The sequence below is a fragment of the Sesamum indicum genome, linkage group LG1 (assembly GCF_000512975.1).
Source record: "Sesamum indicum cultivar Zhongzhi No. 13 linkage group LG1, S_indicum_v1.0, whole genome shotgun sequence".
Taxonomy (NCBI): domain Eukaryota; kingdom Viridiplantae; phylum Streptophyta; class Magnoliopsida; order Lamiales; family Pedaliaceae; genus Sesamum; species Sesamum indicum.
Genome location: NC_026145.1, coordinates 17,811,915 through 17,834,623, shown reverse-complemented (window position 1 = coordinate 17,834,623; position 22,709 = coordinate 17,811,915). Strand labels below are relative to the sequence as shown.

Genomic DNA, 22,709 nt, shown 5'->3' with positions numbered 1-22,709 from the left:
GTTTATGTGTTGCCTTCTTGTTTGACATTTTTCCCTTGTATTTTTTCCTCTTCTGTTTCCATTTTCTTGGTGTGGTTGGAGGGTGGGTTTGTTAATACTTGATCATACACACCAAACATGAAGCAGTTGAGATGGGCTTCTTCAGCTAAAGATTTTTGGCTTTTTTTCTGCTTGCTCATTTTCTGTTTGTTAAATGGTTCCAATGAACTGTGTTAGGTCCTTACCATGGTGGAGTGTGGAAAGTAAGGGTGGAGCTTCCTGATGCTTATCCATACAAGTCACCCTCCATAGGATTTACTAACAAGATCTATCACCCCAATGTGGACGAAATGTGAGTCGTGTATCTTTGAAGTTTGAATACTTTCACATGTTTCTTTATCCACATTTATCTTGATGTTCTTGTTTCTCTTTTTCCCCTTCTCTGTTATTGAAATCCAGGTCAGGCTCAGTCTGTTTAGATGTGATTAACCAGACCTGGAGCCCTATGTTTGGTAATGTATAAGTGTGGTTTTACTTCTGCAAAGCCTAAATTAAACCGTGTTGATTGATAATGTGACCTCTTTCTGCAACAAAATATTGTACAGACCTTGTGAATGTGTTTGAGGTATTTTTACCACAACTTCTCCTGTACCCAAATCCATCTGACCCGTTGAATGGGGAGGCTGCAGCTCTAATGATGCGTGACCGAGGTGCATACGAACATAGAGTTAGAGGTACATTTTGCTGAAATCTCAAAATGCTGAGTGGCCAAAGTACATAATTACTTGATGATTTAACTGACATTCCCTCCTCACTTCATGCTTATAGTACTACTGGTATTTTTCCCTCGTTGCACAATACCACAGACGGTCTTGATTAGTATATATTAGAGAATCAAGTGGTTATTATTTTTTATTTATTGACATATGGGGTACGAGAAAAGTCTATATTATAACACTTCCACTCCTATATTGTCCTGCCTGTTATTTAGAGTCCCCTTTACATGTCTGAGCATTCCTGATGATGCTACCCGCTAACTTGAGAATGATAACAGCACATCGATGAATCAAACCTGGTATTTTTGCAACTATTGGCTGTTATTCCAGAACAGCATGCTCTAAAATCCAAGACTTGCCTATCGATATTAGGTTTTGTCTTTCACAGTTTTGTGAGGAAATTAGCGAAGTAGATAAACGGGACACTGAAAATACCCAAATGTCCAAACAAGTGCGGCATGAAATCTAGAAACTGAGTTTTGTAACTGTTCAAAAATCATGTATGTTTTGGTTTTAAGTTATTGATGTTCAACATCAGCAGCTTTACTATGTTTAGGGCCAATTATGTTACACCTTAGAAAAAATCTGTTAATACAGTTGTTTTATAGTTTTAACTTATAGAAACTTCTCTTGAAGGTTTATCTTTAGGGTAAATTATATTTTATCATTCGAACTATTTTCATTTTTACACTTTACCATCGATTTTTTTTGTCAACTTACCATCTCAACTTTGCAAAATTTGCATTTTGCCATATACGACCATTCTTTTGTTGATTTTCCTGTTGAGAAAACATCACGTAAAAAAATTTGTATCACATAGCCCTTAAATATCAGATGTGCACTGCGTGTGATGTTTTTTTTTATAAATGACAAAGTGCAAAATTTTGTAAAGTATCTTTATTAATTCTGTTTTGCAATTCACACATGTAGTACTAGTCTTCTAGAACAACTTCTACACGAATTTTATATATGGTATAACGTGAATGTGATGGGGCCTAAATGTTGATCCTCCAGAATACTGTGAGAAATATGCAAAAGCAGAAGATGCGGGGGCTGCCCCAGAAGAGAAATCAAGTGATGAGGAACTGAGTGAAGACGAATACGACTCTAGCGACGAGGCAGTTGTTGGGAAAGTGGATCCATAGCTTTCCCAGACTATGTACCCATACATCTGTTCTGTACATCATGTTATTGTTGCCCCCTGCTTAAAAGTCATCTGTAATTGCACATAGTAAACACTAATCATTGGCATGAATGCAAAGGAACCTACCCTGGCCTTTAGTTTCTAGTTTGTGCTATAATAGATGTAACATTTGTCTTAAGCTGTTTTCACCCAGCAAGAAAATGCTTGCTATTAATGAATATCTTAATCTCCTTCCATTATTTTTCCACTCTTTTTCCTCTGCTACCTTCAACTGAAATTTATAAAGGGTTGGAATATAAGTAAACAAATCATATCAAAATCTGATCTGAGGTTGGCAATTAGAGATATATGACCAAGCGAAAAATAGATAAATATACAAACAACTGACTTGAGCTATTGGCTGCCATAATGGCGAGAGCAAATAACAGGAGTATCAGACTTCAGGACATTCACGTTCTCAATCAATAAGCGGATTTTCGGCATTCAAACAATTACATAATGCAATTCTCAATGTCACAAATGGCTAGGACGCCTCCTTCCAGCATCAGTTCTCATCCTCTTTACAGGATTCGCCCATCCAACAGAGCCACCACTGTTGTTCCCTTGCTGAGGAGACAGAGCAGCCCACCCTTGTGTGGAACTTTGTTGGCTTGATCCTGTATCCTTGGCACCCGAAATCGAGCCTGGGCTTTTGATACTACGACCTAGGCCAGTAGGGGAGAGAGGACCCGCAGATCCACTCCCAGACTTTGCAGCCGACTTTTCCCTATCTTTCCTCTTCTTTTTGCAGATAACAAGGTCCCCAGGATGAGTAAACAGACGTGCATCATCTGGTTGGCTAAGCTCCCGGCTACTGCTACTTCCAAGCTTCGATTCTTTGTGAGGGACATAGCTCCGGACCTTAGTGCTTTCAACAGTATGAAAGGGAGCTCGACTCTGCGGCTTCTGGAAAGGACTATTGTCAGAATCCACATCTTTTACCGATTTTTGGCGCTTGCTTGGACCAGCAGGCGCCTGTCTTGAAGATGGACCAGTGGCTGGTGTAGCAACAGAAGCAGAGAAAGACATGGAATTTCTGGCCTCTCGAAAATCAGTGTCTGAAAATGCTACGTTCAATATATCAAAGAAGAGATCATGGACTTTCCTTGCCTCCGATCTCACCTATATTGCATTGTATCATACAGTCCATTTAGCTAAAAGCTTGGAGTTAATTAGCAAACAATGTAAAAAGGGGGTAGACGAGACTTTACTCTTCTAGGCTACATCATGAAACTTGTTAAATAACTAAAAGTTGCTTTAGCCTTTTAAAACAGTTGGAAATATATCCCTTTGCAATACCATTCAAACATGTCTTCTGAATCAGTTCTGATTTACAATATTAATTCAGAAAGGCATGTTCTCATAGGTTCAACAACTGAAGAGGAGAGATGCAGTTACAACAGGCTACAGGAAGCATATCTGCATACTAGGAGATTGAAAGCTACTCCAGATACACAGTATGAAGGAAAAAAGCAAAGGTGAGCAACATCGCCAATGAACAGGTCCACCAGGGCTTTGTGATATATTATCCAAGAAAAAGTTCCTAGTGATTAGTTAATATAGCTTCTGTAGAAGGTGTAATTGGACTTAAATTTGGAGACTACAAAATAACAAAGAATGAATAGAACGGAGTACCATACCTCATATGAGAACCCATGATACTGCATGCCACACTTCAACATAAGCTGTACATCAGATACAAGCTCCATGACTCCGCTGTACTCGAACTTGTCAACACGGATTTGGATCTTTCTTAAATCCAAAATGTTATCTCCTGCCCCACCAATCCCACTGGAGTTTTCAATTCTTCTCCACAGTTCAGTTAGCAGTGGTACTATTTGATGACCTTCATTGTCTATTCTTCTCTGGAGCTTATTTATAACATTTTTGCACTGTAAAATAATAATAGGAGAATAAATCCTAAGTGAGCAATGGTAAGAAACTCGAGGTAACATAAGCAAAAAGAAATGGGAGAGAGACGCTGGCCTAAAACTTGCCAAGATATGTCCTAGTCTAATTGAAAGTAATTTTGCATGATAAATTCAGCAAAAACCAAATGTCATCTGCTTGGTTTTAACTGGATGACAAATCATTGCTCAATTACAAATAGCAAGCATATCTTCTGAAAGAGTGAAAAGGAGAACAGAACCATAACATCACCATACCCAGTCCAACAATATGGACATCTAAGTCACCCAGTACAACATTGTACTTTTGACCTTGATTTTATGCATTTTCCTTAAAAGATCATATTGGGCCAGAATCACTTTCTGCTGGGATACCCGGGCAAAAAATACAGTGAAATCCAAAGTTTGTGCATAAATAATAGAAACAAAATTCACCTTTAGTTTGATAAAGAATTGCTTTAACTTTTTGGCTTCCTTTCATTTTTCCTCTCTTTTCCTTTTTCTTTTGGCTGCGCAGGGGGGGGGGGGGGGGGGGGGGGGGGGTGCGGTTGAAAAAAAGTTCTCATTTACTTGCCAGGTTCTTATAGAAACCCGAGTGCTTAGAACAACATACCTTTCTCTGGATGACCTCAGACATTATATTGCCAGTACTTTTAGGCCCTTTCACAACTTTACTGTCCAAGTTTAGATTTTCAGTAGCATCATCTGCAGGAGCAGAGCCATAAGTTACTCTCCCAGATTTAAGGGACCCCTGTACATTAGCTGCTTGTTTCCTTGAGACTAAAGTTCGTTTGTCCTTGACCGATGAATTATTTTTGTCAGATTTCAGTGAAACAGTATCTCCAAGGACCTTATGTGCACGGTCTTCCCTTGCTTGAGACTTGTATTTATGGTCCACCTGGAACGGCAACTGAGAAGGATCAGCTCGGCGAAGAGATGACTTGTCACTGTGCTTCTCCTCTGACCTCTCCGTAGTATGACGGGGGCGAAGTCGTATACTCCTCTTCCGTTTTACCTTAGGCTGCAACACCTGTTCGTCTTCACCTTCTTCACGCTCTTGGATCCAGCTACCAGATTGCTGTTGGTCCATTGGAGAATCCCCCGAGACAGCAATTTCTCCTTCTTCTAACTCGTCTGCCTGGAAATTAGGAAGCTTGTGAGATACTGAAGGTCAAAGTCAAAACTACGAGAAGGGGGGTTAGTTTTTTGAAATTGATCATTATAGAAAATCATAAACCATGTGAGAGACATACCAACTTCTTTGATCGGGAGTTGGACCTACTATCCAAAGCAGAAAGTGATCCAAACTTTTGAGAAGATACAGATGGAGATACCATTCGCATTAATTTTCTATTGTGTGAAGATGATCCAGATGAACCCGCTTCTTCAATTATATTATTGTTTCTGACGCTGTCCAAAGCTCTTTGGTACTCGTATCCATCAGCAGAAACAGGACCATCTTCTTCCGATTGATCTTTATTAACTCGAGGCGCCTCAGTGGACTCATCATCTTCAAACTCCCCGATTTCTCCTTCTTCTTCCTGAATGGAATATCCATTCCTATCCTCGGAACTGGCTTCTGAAAATTCTCCATTTTCTTCATCCAATTCAGTATAAATGGGAATTTTTCCCCTGGGTCTCCCCCTTTTTCTCTCGGTTTCAGAGGCTACTTCAGTGGAATCCATGCCAATAGCTCCTCCATATAAAGCATTCTTTGATGGCTTCTTTGATAAATTTGCAATGGTGGCATTTACTTCTTTTGTACTAGCACGAAGCCAATCAGGAACCTGATCGTAACGAGTCATGTCCTCTGCCCAGTCAAGTTCTTCATCCATCTGATCAAAGAGCTCTACTTCTTCCTCGCTCCTGGCAATCATGCGGTTCACCTCATGAAGCGATGGAACATCATGAACTGTTTCTTGGTATCTTTCTTCATCATGCAACAGGGTTTCCAAAGTCAGCCGCCTCTCTTCATGTGTGGTCCTCTGATCAAACCGCCCAGCATTAATAACTTCATCAGCCATGTCAATCTTATACTGTTGGATATTATTTCGAATCAAACTTTCAATTGAACCCATGTATCGGTCCTTGCCAGCAAGGTCGTCATCTGAATCAACTGTTCCTCCGTTCCTGAATTCATCTTCTTTCTGATGACTGGATATTTTGTCTACCACAGCTTCCATATAAATGACTTTCACCTCCCTAGTCTGCCCAATACGATGGGCTCGAGCCACAGCCTGTTCCTCATTTTTTGGATTTGGATCTGGATCATATATGATGACTGTGTCAGCAGACTGAAGATTCAGACCCCGTCCTGCAGCACGAATGCTGAGCAAGAAAATAAAGCAATCAGTATCTGGACGGTTAAATTCCACGATAGCACTTTCACGGTCTTCCAAACTAGTCATCCCATCGATTCTTCTGAATACAAGCCTTCGCCACTGTAAATATTCTTCCATTATGTCAAGAAGCTTAGTCATGGTACTAAAGAGCAGCACCCTATGTCCAGTTCTCTGAAGCTTAATCAAAATCCTGTCCAGAACCCACAATTTTCCGCATGATCTCACAAGAAAATCCTTCGAAAAGTCACTGAAATATGGGTAATTTAGCAAAGGATGATTGCAGGCTTTTCTTAGCTCCATGCATCTATTGTTTAAAGTTTTGTAAGTTTTAGCCTGATAAATTGGATTCTTTTGAACCTTGCGCCTTTCATCCTCAGGATCAACCCTAAGAGTGCCAGTGGATTTTATCCAATCATAAATGGCACTCTGTATTGCAGACATTCTGCATTTCATAACAATTGAAACCTGCATTTGAAATCAAATTAGAAGTAATCCACACCACAAGATACCCATATTCTACGAAGCCATACCTTTGGAGGAAGTGATCCTTCCACATCTTCAACACGACGCCTGAGCATAAAAGGCTCTAAAATTTGATGAAGTCTATGGATAATTATCACCTTCTTCTCAGTCTCGAGCCAGTCATCCTCAGCATTGTGCGTGGGGCCTTCTTTTTGGAATGGTTGAGAGAACCAATCATGGAATGCTTTTCGATTATCAAAGACTTCTGGGAGCAGAAGGTTCAGAAGAGACCAAAGTTCTTTAAGATCGTTCTGCATACAAAGAGAGGTTGGGGTGATCCCAGTGCAAGTGCATGAACCAATATATTTTTCCTCATTCAAGAGGATGGAATCCACCTCATATCCAATGAATAGGCATGGACCTCATGGAATCACAAAAATTCACTGATCCAGGAGAAATCTGTTTAAAAAAATCCAGAACCGCCCCGTCTTCTGAAATGATGTCTGATTCATCTTTTCGCATTAAGAAGGGGTTGAACTGTATGGCACAGGTTTTACCATTCCTTTTTATTTATTTCTTGTGCGTCCCACAGTGAAGACTCGAGATTCTAAAATTTGAACTTAGTCTCCCGAAATACTCCATTCGAAGAAATGATTTAACACCAGTCCACCTACTACTTTTCAAGGGAATATCACAAAAACACTAAAATCCTTGATCTTTTTTACCTCTCCAAGTCAATTAGAAAAGTACTCGGGGAATTTTGGACAGGAGTATAATCAGAATCTCTCAACTTTAATTAGCCAGTCAACAAGATTTCATGATATAAAGTTATACTAGAGAAAACTAAATTATAATTCAATTAAGGGAAACTCCATTAACCAAAAAGCACACCTGCAATGGCGTCCCTGTGAGAAGCAAGCGCCTTTGGCAGCGATATCTATCAAGATCACGAGCTAATACAGACTCTCTGTCCTTCATCCGTTGTGCTTCATCAATTATAATATATTTCCAATCAATTTTTGAAAGTTTTGAACGATCATACATAACGAACTCATAGGTGGTCACGAGGACATTAAACTTCAAGGCTAACACTTCCTATACAGCACATGAAACAAAAGGACACTGATTAAAACATAAGGAAATTTAAGGAGTTATGGTTAAATGAACATATATTTATCTTCTTACTTGAGAAAACAATTTCGATCTTTGGTCCTTCCCACCAACGTAATATATGCAGGAAACAGTTGGAAGCCAATTGTGCAATTCACTCTGGGATGTAACATTGATCAGAAATGTTAAGGGAGAAGTAAGAAGAATTTGAATGGAACTACAAAAAAAACTACCTTCCAGTTCACGAGAACAGCATTAGGAACAATAATAAGATGCGGACCATAGTTCCCTTTGAACTCCATCAAATACGCAATCAAGGCCATGACCTGTATAAGAAAACATATACCAAAATATTTGACATATGCATCCATAAACTTCCACAAGTGCAGAAATGTAGAGCTCTTTAACCCCAAAGAATGAAGAAAGGAAATACATCAGCTCCAACAAGCATCATGCGATAAATCATCTATTAAGAGATTTTCTCTTTTTACATACATGGAAACAGGCAAACCTTCAAAGGGATATTAATTTACAATAACTCACCTGCACAGTCTTTCCAAGACCCATCTCATCAGCCAAAATTCCATTTAATTTGTTGTTGTATAAAGATAACATCCATTGCAGACCCACCTGCATATTCGAGTAAAGTCAATATTTAAATAAGAAACACACAAGTCAAAGTCAAGTTTAAAACTAATCAACCAAAGGACAATGATAGAGGTCAAAATTGAAAGACACCGACCAGCTGATAATCGCGTAGCGTTCCAGCTCGTAACATTGAGGGCTGCCTAATGACCTTTTCATTGACAGCATGTGCAAGATTGTAATACCTGGTGAAACACAGAAAGAAAGGAAGTACAGTGATATTATGCCAAAAGTCATTACCGTAACACAGAATGACACTTTAAGTTAAACTATTCTAAGTGCAAAGCAATGGAAGTATCCAAGTGACATGTCCAAAATAGACTAGCAAACACTGAACATAAAGGGGAAAATTACAGATATCACATTCAATAGGAAAGTTGACAGCATAAAAACATTCCCAAGTTGACCATAAGTCGTTCCCTATTGACATCTGGATGTCAATTATCAAGTAATGGCAAAACAAAAGCTTACTTGTTAACTGATGAACTATCTCTTGGTGCATTCATCTCAGAAAAGCGATTCCTTATCATCACTTCTTCTCTGGCACAGGCAGCAGCAGCTCTTACTTCTTCTTCAGAAAGACCCTTTAATCCAGAAAACGAACTTAATGAGAATAGCAAAATCCAAGTGTGACAATGTTAGGAATAACACTCGTTTCACAAAGCAAAGACAACTAGGTTAAACATTTGGAAATATATTGTTACGAAGCTTCTCAAGAAACATGTTTCCCAATAATGTCAAGTATAGGTGAGTAAGGATTTCACTATTACTTAATGCTTGAGATGACAATGTTGTAGTGCTCATAGCATTAACTTTGCTGCTAGTAAGGTGTAAAAGTACCATAATTTTGTATGGAAAAATCTTTTCCTTATCCAGATATATAATAATATGAAAACAAATACACAACTGTAATGCATGACGCTAATGCCTCAGAATTTTCTTTGCCTCAATAGGAGCTCCTTGACATTGTTAGTTCTCTAGTGTGCTTAGTGTGCCAACCAGGGGGTGGGGGGAGAGAGAGCAGAGAGAATGCCTGTGCACGTGCGGCAGCTGCAGCAGCATTAGCTGCTTCCTCGACCTCCTGCTGATTTTTAGCAGCTGTTATTTTACTTCCAAGCTTGTGAAGATACTCTTCAGTTTGTGTTAAAAACGATGACAGAACAGCATATCTTTCTGCAGCTTCCCCAGGTATGTTAGTTTGTTGTTCCAGCAACATCTCCCTATATCTTTCTACATCATTATTTTTCAAAGCTTCCATCCTTTTATTGCGGTCATCATCCTTTCTCTTGGAGAACTCCCTCAGCATCCTTTCATGATATTTGTGGACTCCTCTATTGCGGGCAGTTCGAGCATCACGGATGCCCCAATGAGCCTCAAGAAGCTTCTTGCGCCACTGGAATATGGATTTCAGTTGCTTCTCCCTAATTGCCTTCTGATTGGCCTGTGATTGCCTGTTAAGCTCTTGACGTTGACGCTCACACAGTCGAACAAATTTCCGATATGGTCTATCAGGCATAGCCATTATTTCTTGCTGTTGTTGTTCAATCTCATCCCTTAAGCGTGCCTGACACTCTGCAAGCTGAAGCTTTTTTGATTCAATTTGTAGCCGTATGACAAGATCTGGTCTAATTCTCTTTCTCTCTAAGTTTACAGCAAGTATTTTATCAATCTTCTCTATTTTCTCTGCTCTTTTCCTTTTACGGATCTCTCCACCTTCATCAGCAAAAAGGTCTTTAATATCATATGCTAGGGTCAAATTATTATTATTGTTCATCATAGAGGATCCAAGAGTCTCGTGTTTCCTGGTGAAGACAGGGAAATCAAATAAAGGCCCATGATACTTTCTAGTCGAACCACCATCCTTAGGCTGGGTTGTGTTACTCGCTTGAATAGGTTTCTTGACTTGAATTGAATCTGAAACATTTGACTGTGTGGCAATTGCTTTACCCCTGTCGGCGGCAACATCACCCCTGACAGGAGTTTTCTGGTTGCCTGGCTCAGGATCCTGTTCAGACTTCCCAGAACTACCAAGGCTCTGCTGCTCTTCTTTCCCGGGAGGAGCCAAAAATCTCGGCTCCCTTGCTGTGGTTGTGGAGCTTTGCACGTTAACTGTTAAGGCAGCTGCCCTGTTATCCCCTGAACCTTCTTCTTTTAAATTACTTACTCCTGCTGGTGATTTTACAACCTGAGGCCCCTTCTCAGTTGATTCCACATTTCTTGCATGCTCATTAACATTTTCTCCACCTGATCTATCCTTGCAAACACTTACAGGGGGTGGAGATACCTGTTGTGCCTGCAAATCAAGTGGTGGTGGTGCAATGGCTTGGAGCAATTCACGTGGCAAAGTTCCATCACCTTTCTGCAAGCAGAGCAAATGAGAGAAACATGATTCAAAGTTTTCGTTGAAGAATCAAGCGGAAAATGAAAAGAAAACCATTACGACATATTTGGACGAACGCAGTGAAGAATTTGGATGTGTAAGGATAATGATCTAACCTTTAGGCGCCTAAATGCTAGTATTTGTGCCTTAAGTACATGCAGTTGCTGCTTGGTAAACCCAACATGTGATTGTCGCATCTGGGAAACTGATCCACCCTGAGATGTTGATGCAATTCCTGCATCCCCATCATTAGATGGAGTTACAGATTGTGGAGATCGATTGCATTGCCTGCCATTTTGAACCTGAGGAGCATCTGGGACAGTGGCCGAAGTTTTTGCTACTACGCTTTCAACCCCTTGGCTCACATTCCCAGATGACTGTGATGGATGCACAGGAGGTATTCCATGGCCGAGCAAAGTAGGCAGCCTTGGGGGCAAGTGGTTGTCTCTACCGTGCATAGACAATTGTTGCACAGGTTTGTTGCCAGAGTTGTTAACTAGAGTTGCACTTGAAGTTACACCGAGATTACTATGGGAAACTGCCTGCCTAGCTTTAGAAGAACCAGATTGCCCTGAGACATCACTTGACGAGTTACCATGTGGACTACTTTCGTTACCAATCTGTGGTGAGGTAACATGCTGTTTTGCAAAAGATACAGACTGCATAGCAGCAGTATTTTCATTTGCCTTCTGCTGAGCAACCATTCTGGTCTGCATGAGAGGAATAAGCTGTGCCATTACATTTGCATTTGCGGGATGTGACAGGTCAATATTACGCTCAAGCGCCAAAGCCTGCATTGCCTGCATCTGTGCAGCCAGATTGCTCGTCATGTTCATCATATTTTGCTGAGATTGTGGCCCCAACATAGGTGCCGATGGGATTACTTGGCCAAGTAGTGTAGGATGATTCAATTTTGGATCAGTTCTATGGTCGGGCGCAGGCCGCTGACTGTGATCTGCCTGTTTGTCACTCTGCGCAACCTGCTCAGATGACTTCTTGGAGGAGGATGCCTGAGAATTTGCTGATTGGATGGAAACGAGATCTTGCATCTGCATATTTCCCATCCGCATTTCTTGATCTTTTCCAAGAGAACCAAACATTCCTGGTTTCATCTGCTGCTGAGATTGTACAGATTTCTGTTGGGCTGCCTGGAATGCATATTGTAAGTAAGCCTGTTGGATAGGATTCAACATTTGTTGCTCAACACCTTGACTCCTACTGTGACTCTGTTCTGGGACCTTGGAAGTACCATGCTGTTGGCCCAGATCGATGAACTTCCTGGGTTGTTGAGGTAGCTGCATGGACCCAGATGCTGCAGGAAAATTAGCCCCTCCAAGGAGTCCATGAACATTGCCAGCTTGGTACGCTAGAAGGGCATCATTTCCTTCAGGTCTCCTCAGAAATTGTTGCTGCAAAGACTACAAATGAAATTCCAAAATGTGAGTTCTGTACAGAGAAATTAAATCAGAAACTCTAAGATACAGCAAGCCAGCATTTGCAGCTCGAGAGGATTGCCACGAAATATTATCATAGAGAGTGAAACTGAATGGCTGACGAGATAATACCACAAGAGAAAATTAATGAAACTCTAAACAATTTGATAAAGTTTCAACAAGCTGAACTAACTAGAGAAGAGCTGAATACATTAACCAGAGAAAAACTGAACATAGAAAAATTAGCAATAAACACTGAAGGAACCAATTGATTGTTTTAAAGGTTAGATGGTCAGATTTTAAGGTCACCGCCTAGGGTCAAAGCCAGGATATCAAGGAGTTCTACAGTAGTGTTCTGGCAGAAAATTGGGGAAGAGGCAAAATCTAATTTTAGTAAATGAAGTTTCTAATAACATCACTTTTTCTGTTTTTCAGGCATCAAGGTAGTGATTACATGGGAGGAGAGAAGGGAGGAGTTCTACTGACTCCTTGAGAAAAGTGAAAACCCATGTATTAGTTTCACCTTCAGCTATAAACCGTTCTCATCTCTTTCATATATTTGCATCAAAGATACCCAAGCATAAAAACTTTCAAACTGAATTCTGAAAGGATGAAAGTTCTAATATGCATACAAGAAAAACTGGTGAGAAGCACATATATGGACAAAAGAGAGTGAAGCTAAGAATTAGGTGCAAATGTAAAACTTCAAAGAAATGGTTGTTCTCCAAATATTTTAAGTCCAGCAATGACTGTGAACGTCAGTTGCTACTTGCTAGGAGTGAACATAGTTAAAGCTTAAGCTAAGAAGATGTTCAGTAAGATAATTTGCGAAGCCCATATCTGTGCTTAGTCTTGGCATGTCATTCTCAAACCATAAACATAAATCCATAAACAGGTACAGCAATTAAAACAACTCGTGTGAAACTGCAGGGAAAGTAGCAAATGCTGCATCAAGAAGCTATGGATCGACACGGAAAAGAAAAAATGCAAGTGCCAAAATCAAATTCCAGTTAAAAAGTTAAGACCTAGAAACAAACTAGATAGAATATCCACTCTTTGACAACAGGGTAGTAAACTCCTTGGACGCTTGAATCTTACAGAGTACCAATATAACTGATTACTCATGAGATGATCAATAGAAACAGACAAATTAACAACCGAAAAAGTTTTAGATTTACATTACATCTCAAGTGTTACATGAGACCTAGTTCTAGTACTACTTCTGAGAACTGAGAAAGAAACAATGATAATCGTGTTCCCCCTTTATATATAAAGGGAAAGCTGTCTAAAAATAAAATCTGTAAATCCCAATGTAATGTAAAGATAACCAGAGTTCAAGGGGAAACATGAACTAATAACTCTATTTCCAAAACCCAAACATCACACAATGGTAAACATGAAATCAGAAGTGAATAAATCAATTCTCCTAAACAAAGAGAAATACCGTACAGACCACAAAAAGGGACAACTAATCCGGCAAAGAAGCAGCATATTGTTAGAAAGAAATTAAGTCACCTACGTCATATTAAATTATATGAATAAAATAAAATAAAAAATTAAAAGATCCTTCAACAGATTACTAACGGAATACAAGACATCCACAGATAACAGAGAAAAAACCTAACCAGTCTTTGTTGTTGCTGCTGTTGCTGCTGCTGCTGATCAAAGGCTGAAACAGCGGAGGAAGAGGAGGATGGTGAAGCAGAGGCGGATCCAGCCGTACTCCGCCCATGCCCCCCGCCTCCACCTTGCTGACGCCCAGTACCGGATTGCATGCAAAAAATTCAAAAATCCCCCCGAAAAACACCAAGCTGGCTTTTGTCAACAAACACTAATATCGCACCTCAAAAGAAACAAAAAGCAAAAAAAATTGCAGAATCCCTGTTACACCCTTCCAACAATTGAAACTGGCGACAGAGTCAAATCGTTCCAAGGCGGCGGGGCCCAGCACCGGAATGCCTGCGAAAAATTTCAACCTCGAAAGACCCCCAAAGAAATTGACCAAGCTCAAGATTTAAGCAAACACTTAGAAGCAAAAAGAACGAGTGCAACAGACTCCCATAAAAACCCCATGCGATGGAAGACAGTAAGAGAGTCCAAAAAACGACTTCATTTCAAGGCGACAACGATTCAGCTCTAGTAAAACTCACAACATTCATCGAGTTCGAGATTTTAACAAACACCGTAGATCCCCCCCGCCCCCCGGAAAAATTCAAAAAACACAAAATCAATAAATTCCCGTTAATACCTTCTGACAATTAAAGGTTGTTCCAGAGTCAAAACCCCGTCGTCTCAAAATTCTGATCCCAAATCCCAAAATTCACTTCCCCGACACATGTCCCACATTTTGGGGGTACGCCTCCATGCATATATACGTCTCCTAAACCGCATCAAAATCCATTCTCTGAACCAAAAAAAAAGGGAGGGGGGAACGAAAAATCAGAGATTTTTGGCGCGAAATGAAGGGCCCAGATCGATCTGATGGACGGCGATTTCCGCACTTGCCGGAATTTTTCTTTTTAATTTTTCCCTTTTTTCTCTCCCCAACACTCCAAATTCCCTCTCACTCACTGCGTGCGTCTCGGTGTGTGAGAGCAATTCTTCACGCAATTTCCATTTTCTTTCGGGTGGGGGGGCCAAACCAAGCCCTAAGGGCACCCTTTTTATAAGGGTGCCATAAAATATTGTTTCCAGTCAGAGTGGCATTACGGTCATTTCCACCCATCCCGGGACTAACCATGGTTAGGTGAGGCGACATCTTAATGTTATGATTATCTTATTATTATAAATATGCCCCACCACTTTTGTATTTTTTCAAATAGGTCCTTATTATTATTATTTTTTTGGGTTCAATTCCAATATTTATATTAATGTCTTATGTTATTCGCCTTCATGTGGGTTTAAATATTAATCCTCCTTTTAAAGGTAAAAAATAATTTTTATCCTTAAATTAATTATTTTATACTGATTTTGAATCTCAAAAATGTCAAATATTTAAATTCAACATTTTTACTTATTAATATAATTCTTTTTGGCAATTTTCTACATATATGGAAAAAAATATTTACGTCGATATTTTTTAACTTTAACATTAATTTACTCAGTATTTGAATTTCGCAAGGCTAATAATAGCTATTTAATTCTGTAATGCATGAATTGTTAAAAAAGAATCAAAGTCAAATGATATAGAACTGTGTATTTATATGTCCAAATTTGGACCAACGACCTAAGAATTTCAGCAGCCAACTACAATCCTCCGTCCTACCAATTGAGCTAAAGTCGGATCTATAAATATACCCTTATTTATAATTGTCAGGTAAGAAAAAATATTTTAAAAAATGACATTATCGAAAATGCATAAATAAAAATGAAAATTGACGAGGCGAAAAGAAAAGGTAAATCAAAATGTAATATATGATAATTTATTTTAGTATTTGACCATTTTCTTTTTACGAAAATAAAGAAGTGTATTCTTAATCTCAAAATTTCCACTTCAGTATGTTGCAAGTACTTTGAATTATGGTTCAACAATAATGACTCAGCCAATTACAAAATGTGTCATGCATTTCATATTCAAATTGATTCACAAATATTTAACATTAGATGGTTCATGCTATGTTTACTTTATACTAATATCCTTAATTTTAGGAGACCTCAGTGTAATATCTCTTACATCTATTATATTTTTTGGACATGTTAGGTTTTAAGACACAAGGGTATGTATTTGGTAGCAAAATCAAAATAAACCACATGAAGAAAGTGGATTGGCATTAAATGATACAGAAAAACAACTGATATTTGATACATCAAACACTTGAGGGATCTCAAGATTTGCAGTACATAAAAACAGCAACTCCTCCTGCTAAGGAGAATCACTTAAAATCTGTGTTCCAGAAGCACATTAGTCGACTGAAACAGGCTGCATCTTCTCAGCTTCATTCCTCAGCTCCTGGAACAAGACGGACGACAAGTATCGTTCCCCAAAACTCGGGTGGACAGTCTGAAACAAGCAAATTTTCAACACCGAGACGAGATTAGACAAAATTCAAACGAGAGATGAGTTAAAGCTGAAATAAAAGAGCGAAACTCGTATTGAACTCATACCACAATGAGTTTGCCTTTGTTTTCGGGCCTCCTGGCAAGTCTAAGAGCCGCAACCGTGTTAGCTCCCGATGATATCCCAACCTATGTAAGCCAAGCCAAGACTTTAAGAACAAAACCATTGTTTTGCAAGGAATGTAAGAGTGGAGACCGAGCTGTGTATATTACCATGAGACCTTCCTTGAGAGCCAATTCTCTGGCCATATTAACAGCATCTTCACTAGAAACCTGGTGAGGACTTTGTTGTTAGTTTTACAGCGAGTAACTACTGTGCTATGAAACAAGCAAACAATGATTACCATGAGAACTTCTTCCATCACATCCATATCGAGGATGTCAGGCTTGAACCCGACCCCATTGCCAGTAATGTGATGAGGACCTGGTTCAACACAGTTTTTTTTATCTTATCAGTAATTATTTAATGGATTCAATCAATTCTTGGATGCTAAATAAAATTGTCTATCCAACAACCACAGCTCCAAACTACCTGTTCCTTTCTTAAACTTTGAAAATTATTTGATGACATAAGATTTTTTATGTTGACATGATACCTGGTTTACCACCATTCAGAATATTGCTCTCTTCTGGCTCAAGTCCATAAATCTAGAGAATAACAGGCGGAAATTGATAAGGCAATCTGAACAAACAAATCAACTAGTCGTGTCTAAAGTTAGTATCTAATGTTTATTACCTTGACATCAGGATTTTTCGACTTCAGGTACTGCCCAACACCAGAGACAGTGCCTCCACTTCCGATCCCCATAATGAAAATATCGACCTTACCGTTAGTGTCCTCCCATATCTCAGGGCCAGTCGTCTCGAAATGCACCTATCATCCATTACACAGGCTAATCAACCACATGAATCTACACGGAAACTTGAAAACCAAACGATCTTAGTTGCTGCTATATTGAAAAAAGAACTCCAAAAGTCTGATCAGAACCTGCGTATTGGCAGGATTGGAGAACTGCTGAAGCATGAAAGCATCAGGTGTCGATTCCAGAAGCTCGTAAGCTTTTTTAACTGTGCCTCCCATTCCCTTGGTGGGATCAGTGAGGATCAAATCGGCTCCAAACGCCCTCATAGTCACCCTCCTCTCCAAGCTAGTGTAAGAGGGCATTGTGAGTACCATTTTGTAACCTTTCATTGCTGCCATAAATGCCATGCTGATTCCCATATTTCCCGAGGTGGGCTCAATCAACGTCGTCTGAAACCAAAAGGCAGAACATCGATGTTTTTACGAAATTTATGCAACAACATTTTATTTTATTCGATCCGTGTAGTGTGGTAATTCATATTGAACAAATAGAAGCAGAGTTTTACTGACCTTTCCTGGCGTGATCAGACCTTTCTTTTCTGCATCTGTGATCATAGCATATGCTGGTCTGGTAAAATAAGCAAAGACTTTTACGTATCTTGATTATGACGGTGCGTGAAAACAAATTGAGTCAAAGCAACCACTTTACTATTCAGACCTATTTTAATTTTACTCAGCTCCAAAAACTGTTTGAAATATTTGACTATGAATCGAGCTCAAGTAGCTTAACTTTTTTATGTTAAATCTTATCGTTTTAGCTAAAATGTCTTCAAGTTTGATCATTTATGTTAGCCAAACTGAGCCCAAACGAGTTTTCAGTGCTCAACCCTGGATCGAGTATCAAGTAGTTTGGATTGATAACAAAGGAAGAGGAGGAAATTGGATACCTACCTGTCTTTGATGCTAGCAGTAGGCTGCATCATTTCTTGTTTAACAGCTACATAAGCACCACATCCCTCTGTTACTTTGTTAAGGTAAACAAGTGGTGTTCTTCCAATAAGCTGTACCGAATTGTCAAAGAATGATCCGTCACTATTTTCTCATAGCTCAAAAGCAAGACACAACACACACACACACACATATATATAAGGAAAATAAATTAAAAACAAAACTCCATTCTATATTATGAAAGAGCAAGAAGGGCCGCCAAGAAATCCCATCTGTTTATCTTTTTTTTGTGTCCAAGAACACCCAATCATCCATGTAGGAGAAAGGCGTGTACGCATGGGGCAACTTGGATAAAGAGAAAGTGACAATTTTGGCAACTTCTTCGTATAGAACTAAATTTCAGAGTTATCTCAACTTCTCCCGACTGCCGATACATGGAAATTGAGGTGGGAAGAGAGCTCGGAGGAAGAATAAGACAAAGAGAAAGTGACTTCTTCACGGCCCACCTCTCGGTTAACGAAATGTGGCAATGACCGTAACAAGAACACAAACACACACGTGCACATGTGAGTGCGTGGATGAGATTGAATAGTACCTGAGAAACTTCTTTCTTGATATTGGTACCAGGGAGATCTTTGGGCAGATCTCTGAGCCTCTGAGCAAACGAAGGAGAATCAACTAAAGGGCTGGCGGAGGCGGTAGTAGAGAAGAATTTCTCTTTGAAGATGGAAAAATGGGATCTTTTCTTCATGAGGTTGCTAAGAGCCGCCATTGAAGCTTGGAGTGAAGCTCCTGTAAATATAATGATGATGACTATATATGGGCTTCAGCACTTTCTCTGTGCATAAAAATGAAGGATAGCTCTGCGCTTTTATAGGAGGGAAAAGAAAGAAAAACAAAAACAATTTTCTCTCTCTCTCTCTCTCTCTTCTGTTCTGTGGCAGTGTGTGTGATGATTGATGATTGGCTATGCTGCACTTTTCTTGATTTTGTTTTTTTGCTTGTCATTTTTTTTTAATTTCTTTGATTTAGAAATTTTCATGATGGACCCCCTAATTATTGTGGTATTTATTTATTTTTTAATATGAGATGGAATATGTTCAAATTGATTGTAAATTATGTCGAAAAATATCGAAAAGCATGTTATAATATCAATTCATAATTTTTAAAAAATAAATAAAAATCAAAGTACGAAAAATCCCTTAAAATTTTCTTTTTCTCGTATAATATTGTTTAATTTTCATACGAAGATATAATATGCTTTACAAGCGCTGAATTTTCATTTCAATCCACAAATTATTAATTTGAGACAACTCCAAAGATTCTTCTAAGTGAATTTTAAGATCCCAGGTCCAATTTTTGGAGATCCAATGAAAAAAATATATATTAATCTAAATGGGACCCAAGCAAAGATGAATAATCATGAACGCCACCAATATGAAATACATTGCATGAGATGTGTTTTCTAAATAAATTGTTGTATGTTTATTAATAATGTCGAACATCGTACACGCATTTGTGTGTTTGTTTATTCCTAGTTTTGAAATGGTAAGAATGGGCAGGGTAGGGGTGCATCAGCTGATGCTATAAAATAATCTAAGTGCATGCACCTGCCTGCTTCCAGAAAATTAAGGCAAATTTGGATTTTTATTCTACCCTTATACCCCAAGTGATGCAAGATCCAAGATTCCAATGTGTGTCAATTCGTTTGAGTTGCCTATGTCTGTGCGTGTGATTGTTTCTATTCATTGGTTCTACTAAATACTAATTTAAGGAGTTGTTGGTAATTATTAATATTCTCGAGATTATATCATCGTATGAAATTTTAAAAATATAAATATCTTTTTATATATTATATTTCTTTTCATGCTTCATAAAAAATATCAGCCGTTGATTATTAACTGTTGATCAAGAAAATGTCTTACTTGACCACTAAAAGGCAATTATGCCCTTTTTGTGGGCTATGGCTATCAAGAAAATGTGATTTGTGGGCAAAGGCAGAAAGGGTGATGACCGTTTAATGTAGGTGTAGAGCCACTTCAATTTCTAACCAATCATCACCTCTCCCAATAAGCACATCATTTCTAACCAATCATCACCTCTCCCAATAAGCACATCTTATAATTTGATTCTCATCTTCATGTGTTGTATATAATTACTCGCTTCTAGTATAGATATAGCCTCACAAGTTGGGCTTTATTTTCCTAAAAAAAGCCCAATATGGAGATCCAACTATTATATATTGAACAGCCCGTTAGGCCCAACTAAAAAGCGGCTCGCCCGCTTTTAGCTGCTCTTTCTATTTCAAATCATGCCCTTTGCCTCATCATTTCAAGTGCGTAGGATAAGAAATCGTGCGCCCCCCTCAACCTATATATACTGCCCCGGATCGAACTCGCTCCATGAAACCATTTTTGCCTATAAAAATGGTAAACCCAACTGCTCGTTTCCACCTTCTCCTTCTCCTCCTGCTCTTAGTTGCCACCCAAACATGCAGAATTTACAGATTTTCCGAAGCAAAGGTCCACATACCGGACGAACTGGACGACGTCGTCGACGACGAGGAGGACGAGGCCTGGAGAGAATGGGGCAAGCCGAAGAACCAACCCGAATTCGACCCCCCGCCCACGGACTTCACCAAAATGGGGCTCCAGGAGATGCAGGATGAAATGATGAAGCGCCAGCAGGGACCCGTTTTCGGGTTCGTCAAGCTCCGACCCGGCACTCCCCGGACTCCGGTAATCAACTGACTTCATTATGTGCTGTATTTTCACTTCAGTTAAAGTTCGATAGATTATTGGCCTCTTTTTCTTTCTAAATTCAGTTATGGGGTTTTGGTTTTAGCTGAACTGTTGTTGTTGTTTTTTGTTGCAACTTAATTATTTGGGAAAATTGTGAGCTTATAATGCGGAGATAGATGGGGGAAAGGCATGTGGGCACATGTTCTGGTTGCTGATGGAAAATTTCCTCTGCAAAACTAAGAAAACATGCGAAGTAGAGGCAATAAACTGAAGAGAATTAAATGCACTTAGATTAAGATCCTAGGCAAATAAATAAGAAAAGAAACGAATAAATGAAATTCAAGTTCGATCACATTTTCTTTCTATACAATATAAAAATCAATGTAGAGCGTTTCGATATAGCCAGAGTACAATGAAATAGAGTTCAAATGTACTGTTTCCGACACAACAAGTTCCAGACTCCCAGAACCAGTAGTGTTTCCGATCTCAAGAATGGCCTTAGTTTGGAGAATAGGTTTGAATCTGTATAGTTCAGGCATCACTTCGATCACACTGACCTCAGATTATTCTATTTCCTATATTGCCGTTTGCTTTCCATAAAACTATTGATAGTAACTTTGGGTTTGCTCATACATCTCTTCTTACAGGAGACGGTATCAGAAATTGCCGTGAAATGGACCAAGGTTGCAAGAACAGGAGCAATTGAGGCCAAGTTCTCGGGTGTTGATGTGAGTACCATCATGTTTACCATGCAAAAGGGTCAAGATGCTCTGGAGGTTTGTTTCATTCTTTCGTTATTGTGCTCCTGAAAACTCTTTATAAATGTTTAACTGAGAAAAGATTCAGTTAGTGTGCAGAAAATGCTCCTGTCATTCTGTGGGCAAAATGATTTTCCTAGTTCTTATCTGTTATAATCTTGTTCACCTAACTTCCTGATAAAGGCCACCAGTTCATCTTAAATTTTGTTATCGTGCTTGACATCGAGAAGGCAATTGAGAGCATGTAACCTATGGTTTTCTACGTTTGTCGTGCCTTCATTATCTGTAGTCATCATCCAAATTCGAAATTTCAGAAAAAGTGTCTGTTTAATGTGTTCGAACATTTGATCTGATATGATATAATATAATTCGATATCTTGCTTTCTTTTTTTTGGATTATTACGTTACACCGCCTTAAATTACAAACACCTCCTCTCTGCACGTGCAATTTTCACAATCATCCCCATGCCTTACACTTTTATTTTTTCAATTTACATGCTGGTCTGCTTTTATTCGTTGCCAGTGACTTGCAATGATTATAAGTTGCTAAACTCACTTCTCATACCATTTCTTGACTTTGCAATTATTTAGTTGAAAGAGTTCTTGTTGAGCCAATCAGAGGCTTATGAGATTAAGATAGGAGATCAACTATTTAGAAGACCAGGAGATCCTTCATTCGAAGAGGTTTTTGAGAAGCTGCAGGCTGAGAAGAATAAAGGCCATGTTGCCAGTGAAAAGCATCAAGAGCTTTAGCCACAAGAAGGGCTCTACTTGACACCCTTCCTAACAGATGATGCAAGAGATGTTTGTAGATCACACTGATTAAAACTTTCTCATGTTCCATCACTTTTCATGTAAACCCTTTCTCGAATTTCATGTACTTTTTCCAAGTTACTGTTGTAGACTCTCCTGTTCCTACATGTATCTTAACTATGAAACATAAGATTTATGAACTACATATTGCCATATTGGTGGGCGAACCGCAAGGTTCTTGTGCATGTGTGACTATGAATTGCTTATAATCTTAACACAAATATTACTATTAGTTACTGATGATCATCATCTAGAAACAATTAAATATGTATGCATACAGTAACAACATTCGCCTGCTATCCATACGATAATGTGGAAAATAATACAGTTAAAGTGCCCAAATTTGCACCAATGCGATCATTTTAGCTTCCTGC

At 39.0% G+C, this 22,709-nt stretch overlaps 4 protein-coding genes across 6 annotated transcripts in view; 2 read left to right on the top strand and 2 right to left on the bottom strand.

Moving 5' to 3' along the window:
- LOC105172790 (ubiquitin-conjugating enzyme E2-23 kDa) overlaps window positions 1–2,085 on the top strand; it is a 3,001-nt gene extending 916 nt beyond the window's left edge. The window contains exons 3-6 of the mRNA XM_011094371.2: window positions 217–331; window positions 439–491; window positions 585–713; window positions 1,770–2,085. Coding sequence (XP_011092673.1) covers window positions 217–331; window positions 439–491; window positions 585–713; window positions 1,770–1,900 — 428 coding nt within the window. The 3' untranslated portion in view covers window positions 1,901–2,085. The remainder of the gene's footprint in view (window positions 1–216; window positions 332–438; window positions 492–584; window positions 714–1,769) is intronic.
- LOC105172775 (ATP-dependent helicase BRM) lies at window positions 2,221–14,864 on the bottom strand. Of its 3 annotated transcripts, XM_011094357.2 has the most exons (15): window positions 14,466–14,864; window positions 13,843–14,176; window positions 10,901–12,202; window positions 9,438–10,763; window positions 8,876–8,988; window positions 8,502–8,589; window positions 8,303–8,389; window positions 7,993–8,085; window positions 7,835–7,918; window positions 7,541–7,744; window positions 6,718–6,960; window positions 5,099–6,652; window positions 4,459–4,983; window positions 3,579–3,830; window positions 2,413–3,060 (listed from the first exon to the last, which is right to left on the bottom strand). In XM_011094357.2, exons 2-15 carry the CDS (start codon window positions 13,990–13,992, stop codon window positions 2,413–2,415), a joined length of 6,669 nt encoding a protein of 2,222 aa, XP_011092659.1. In that variant the 5' UTR covers window positions 13,993–14,176; window positions 14,466–14,864. The 3 variants fall into 3 exon arrangements, with proteins under 3 accessions (XP_011092655.1, XP_011092659.1, XP_011092667.1); XM_011094353.2 differs by having other exon boundaries at window positions 2,221–3,060; window positions 13,843–14,864; XM_011094365.2 differs by lacking the exon at window positions 13,843–14,176.
- On the bottom strand, window positions 15,957–18,935 carry LOC105172766 (bifunctional L-3-cyanoalanine synthase/cysteine synthase 1, mitochondrial). The gene is made up of 10 exons (XM_011094345.2): window positions 18,619–18,935; window positions 18,027–18,136; window positions 17,646–17,703; window positions 17,262–17,525; window positions 17,010–17,147; window positions 16,870–16,921; window positions 16,618–16,697; window positions 16,487–16,546; window positions 16,322–16,402; window positions 15,957–16,217 (listed from the first exon to the last, which is right to left on the bottom strand). Exons 1-10 carry the CDS (start codon window positions 18,793–18,795, stop codon window positions 16,119–16,121), a joined length of 1,119 nt encoding a protein of 372 aa, XP_011092647.1. The 5' UTR covers window positions 18,796–18,935; the 3' UTR covers window positions 15,957–16,118.
- Window positions 20,345–22,490, top strand: LOC105172756. Its single transcript, XM_011094335.2, has 3 exons — window positions 20,345–20,761; window positions 21,412–21,540; window positions 22,114–22,490. Exons 1-3 carry the CDS (start codon window positions 20,426–20,428, stop codon window positions 22,273–22,275), a joined length of 627 nt encoding a protein of 208 aa, XP_011092637.1. The 5' UTR covers window positions 20,345–20,425; the 3' UTR covers window positions 22,276–22,490.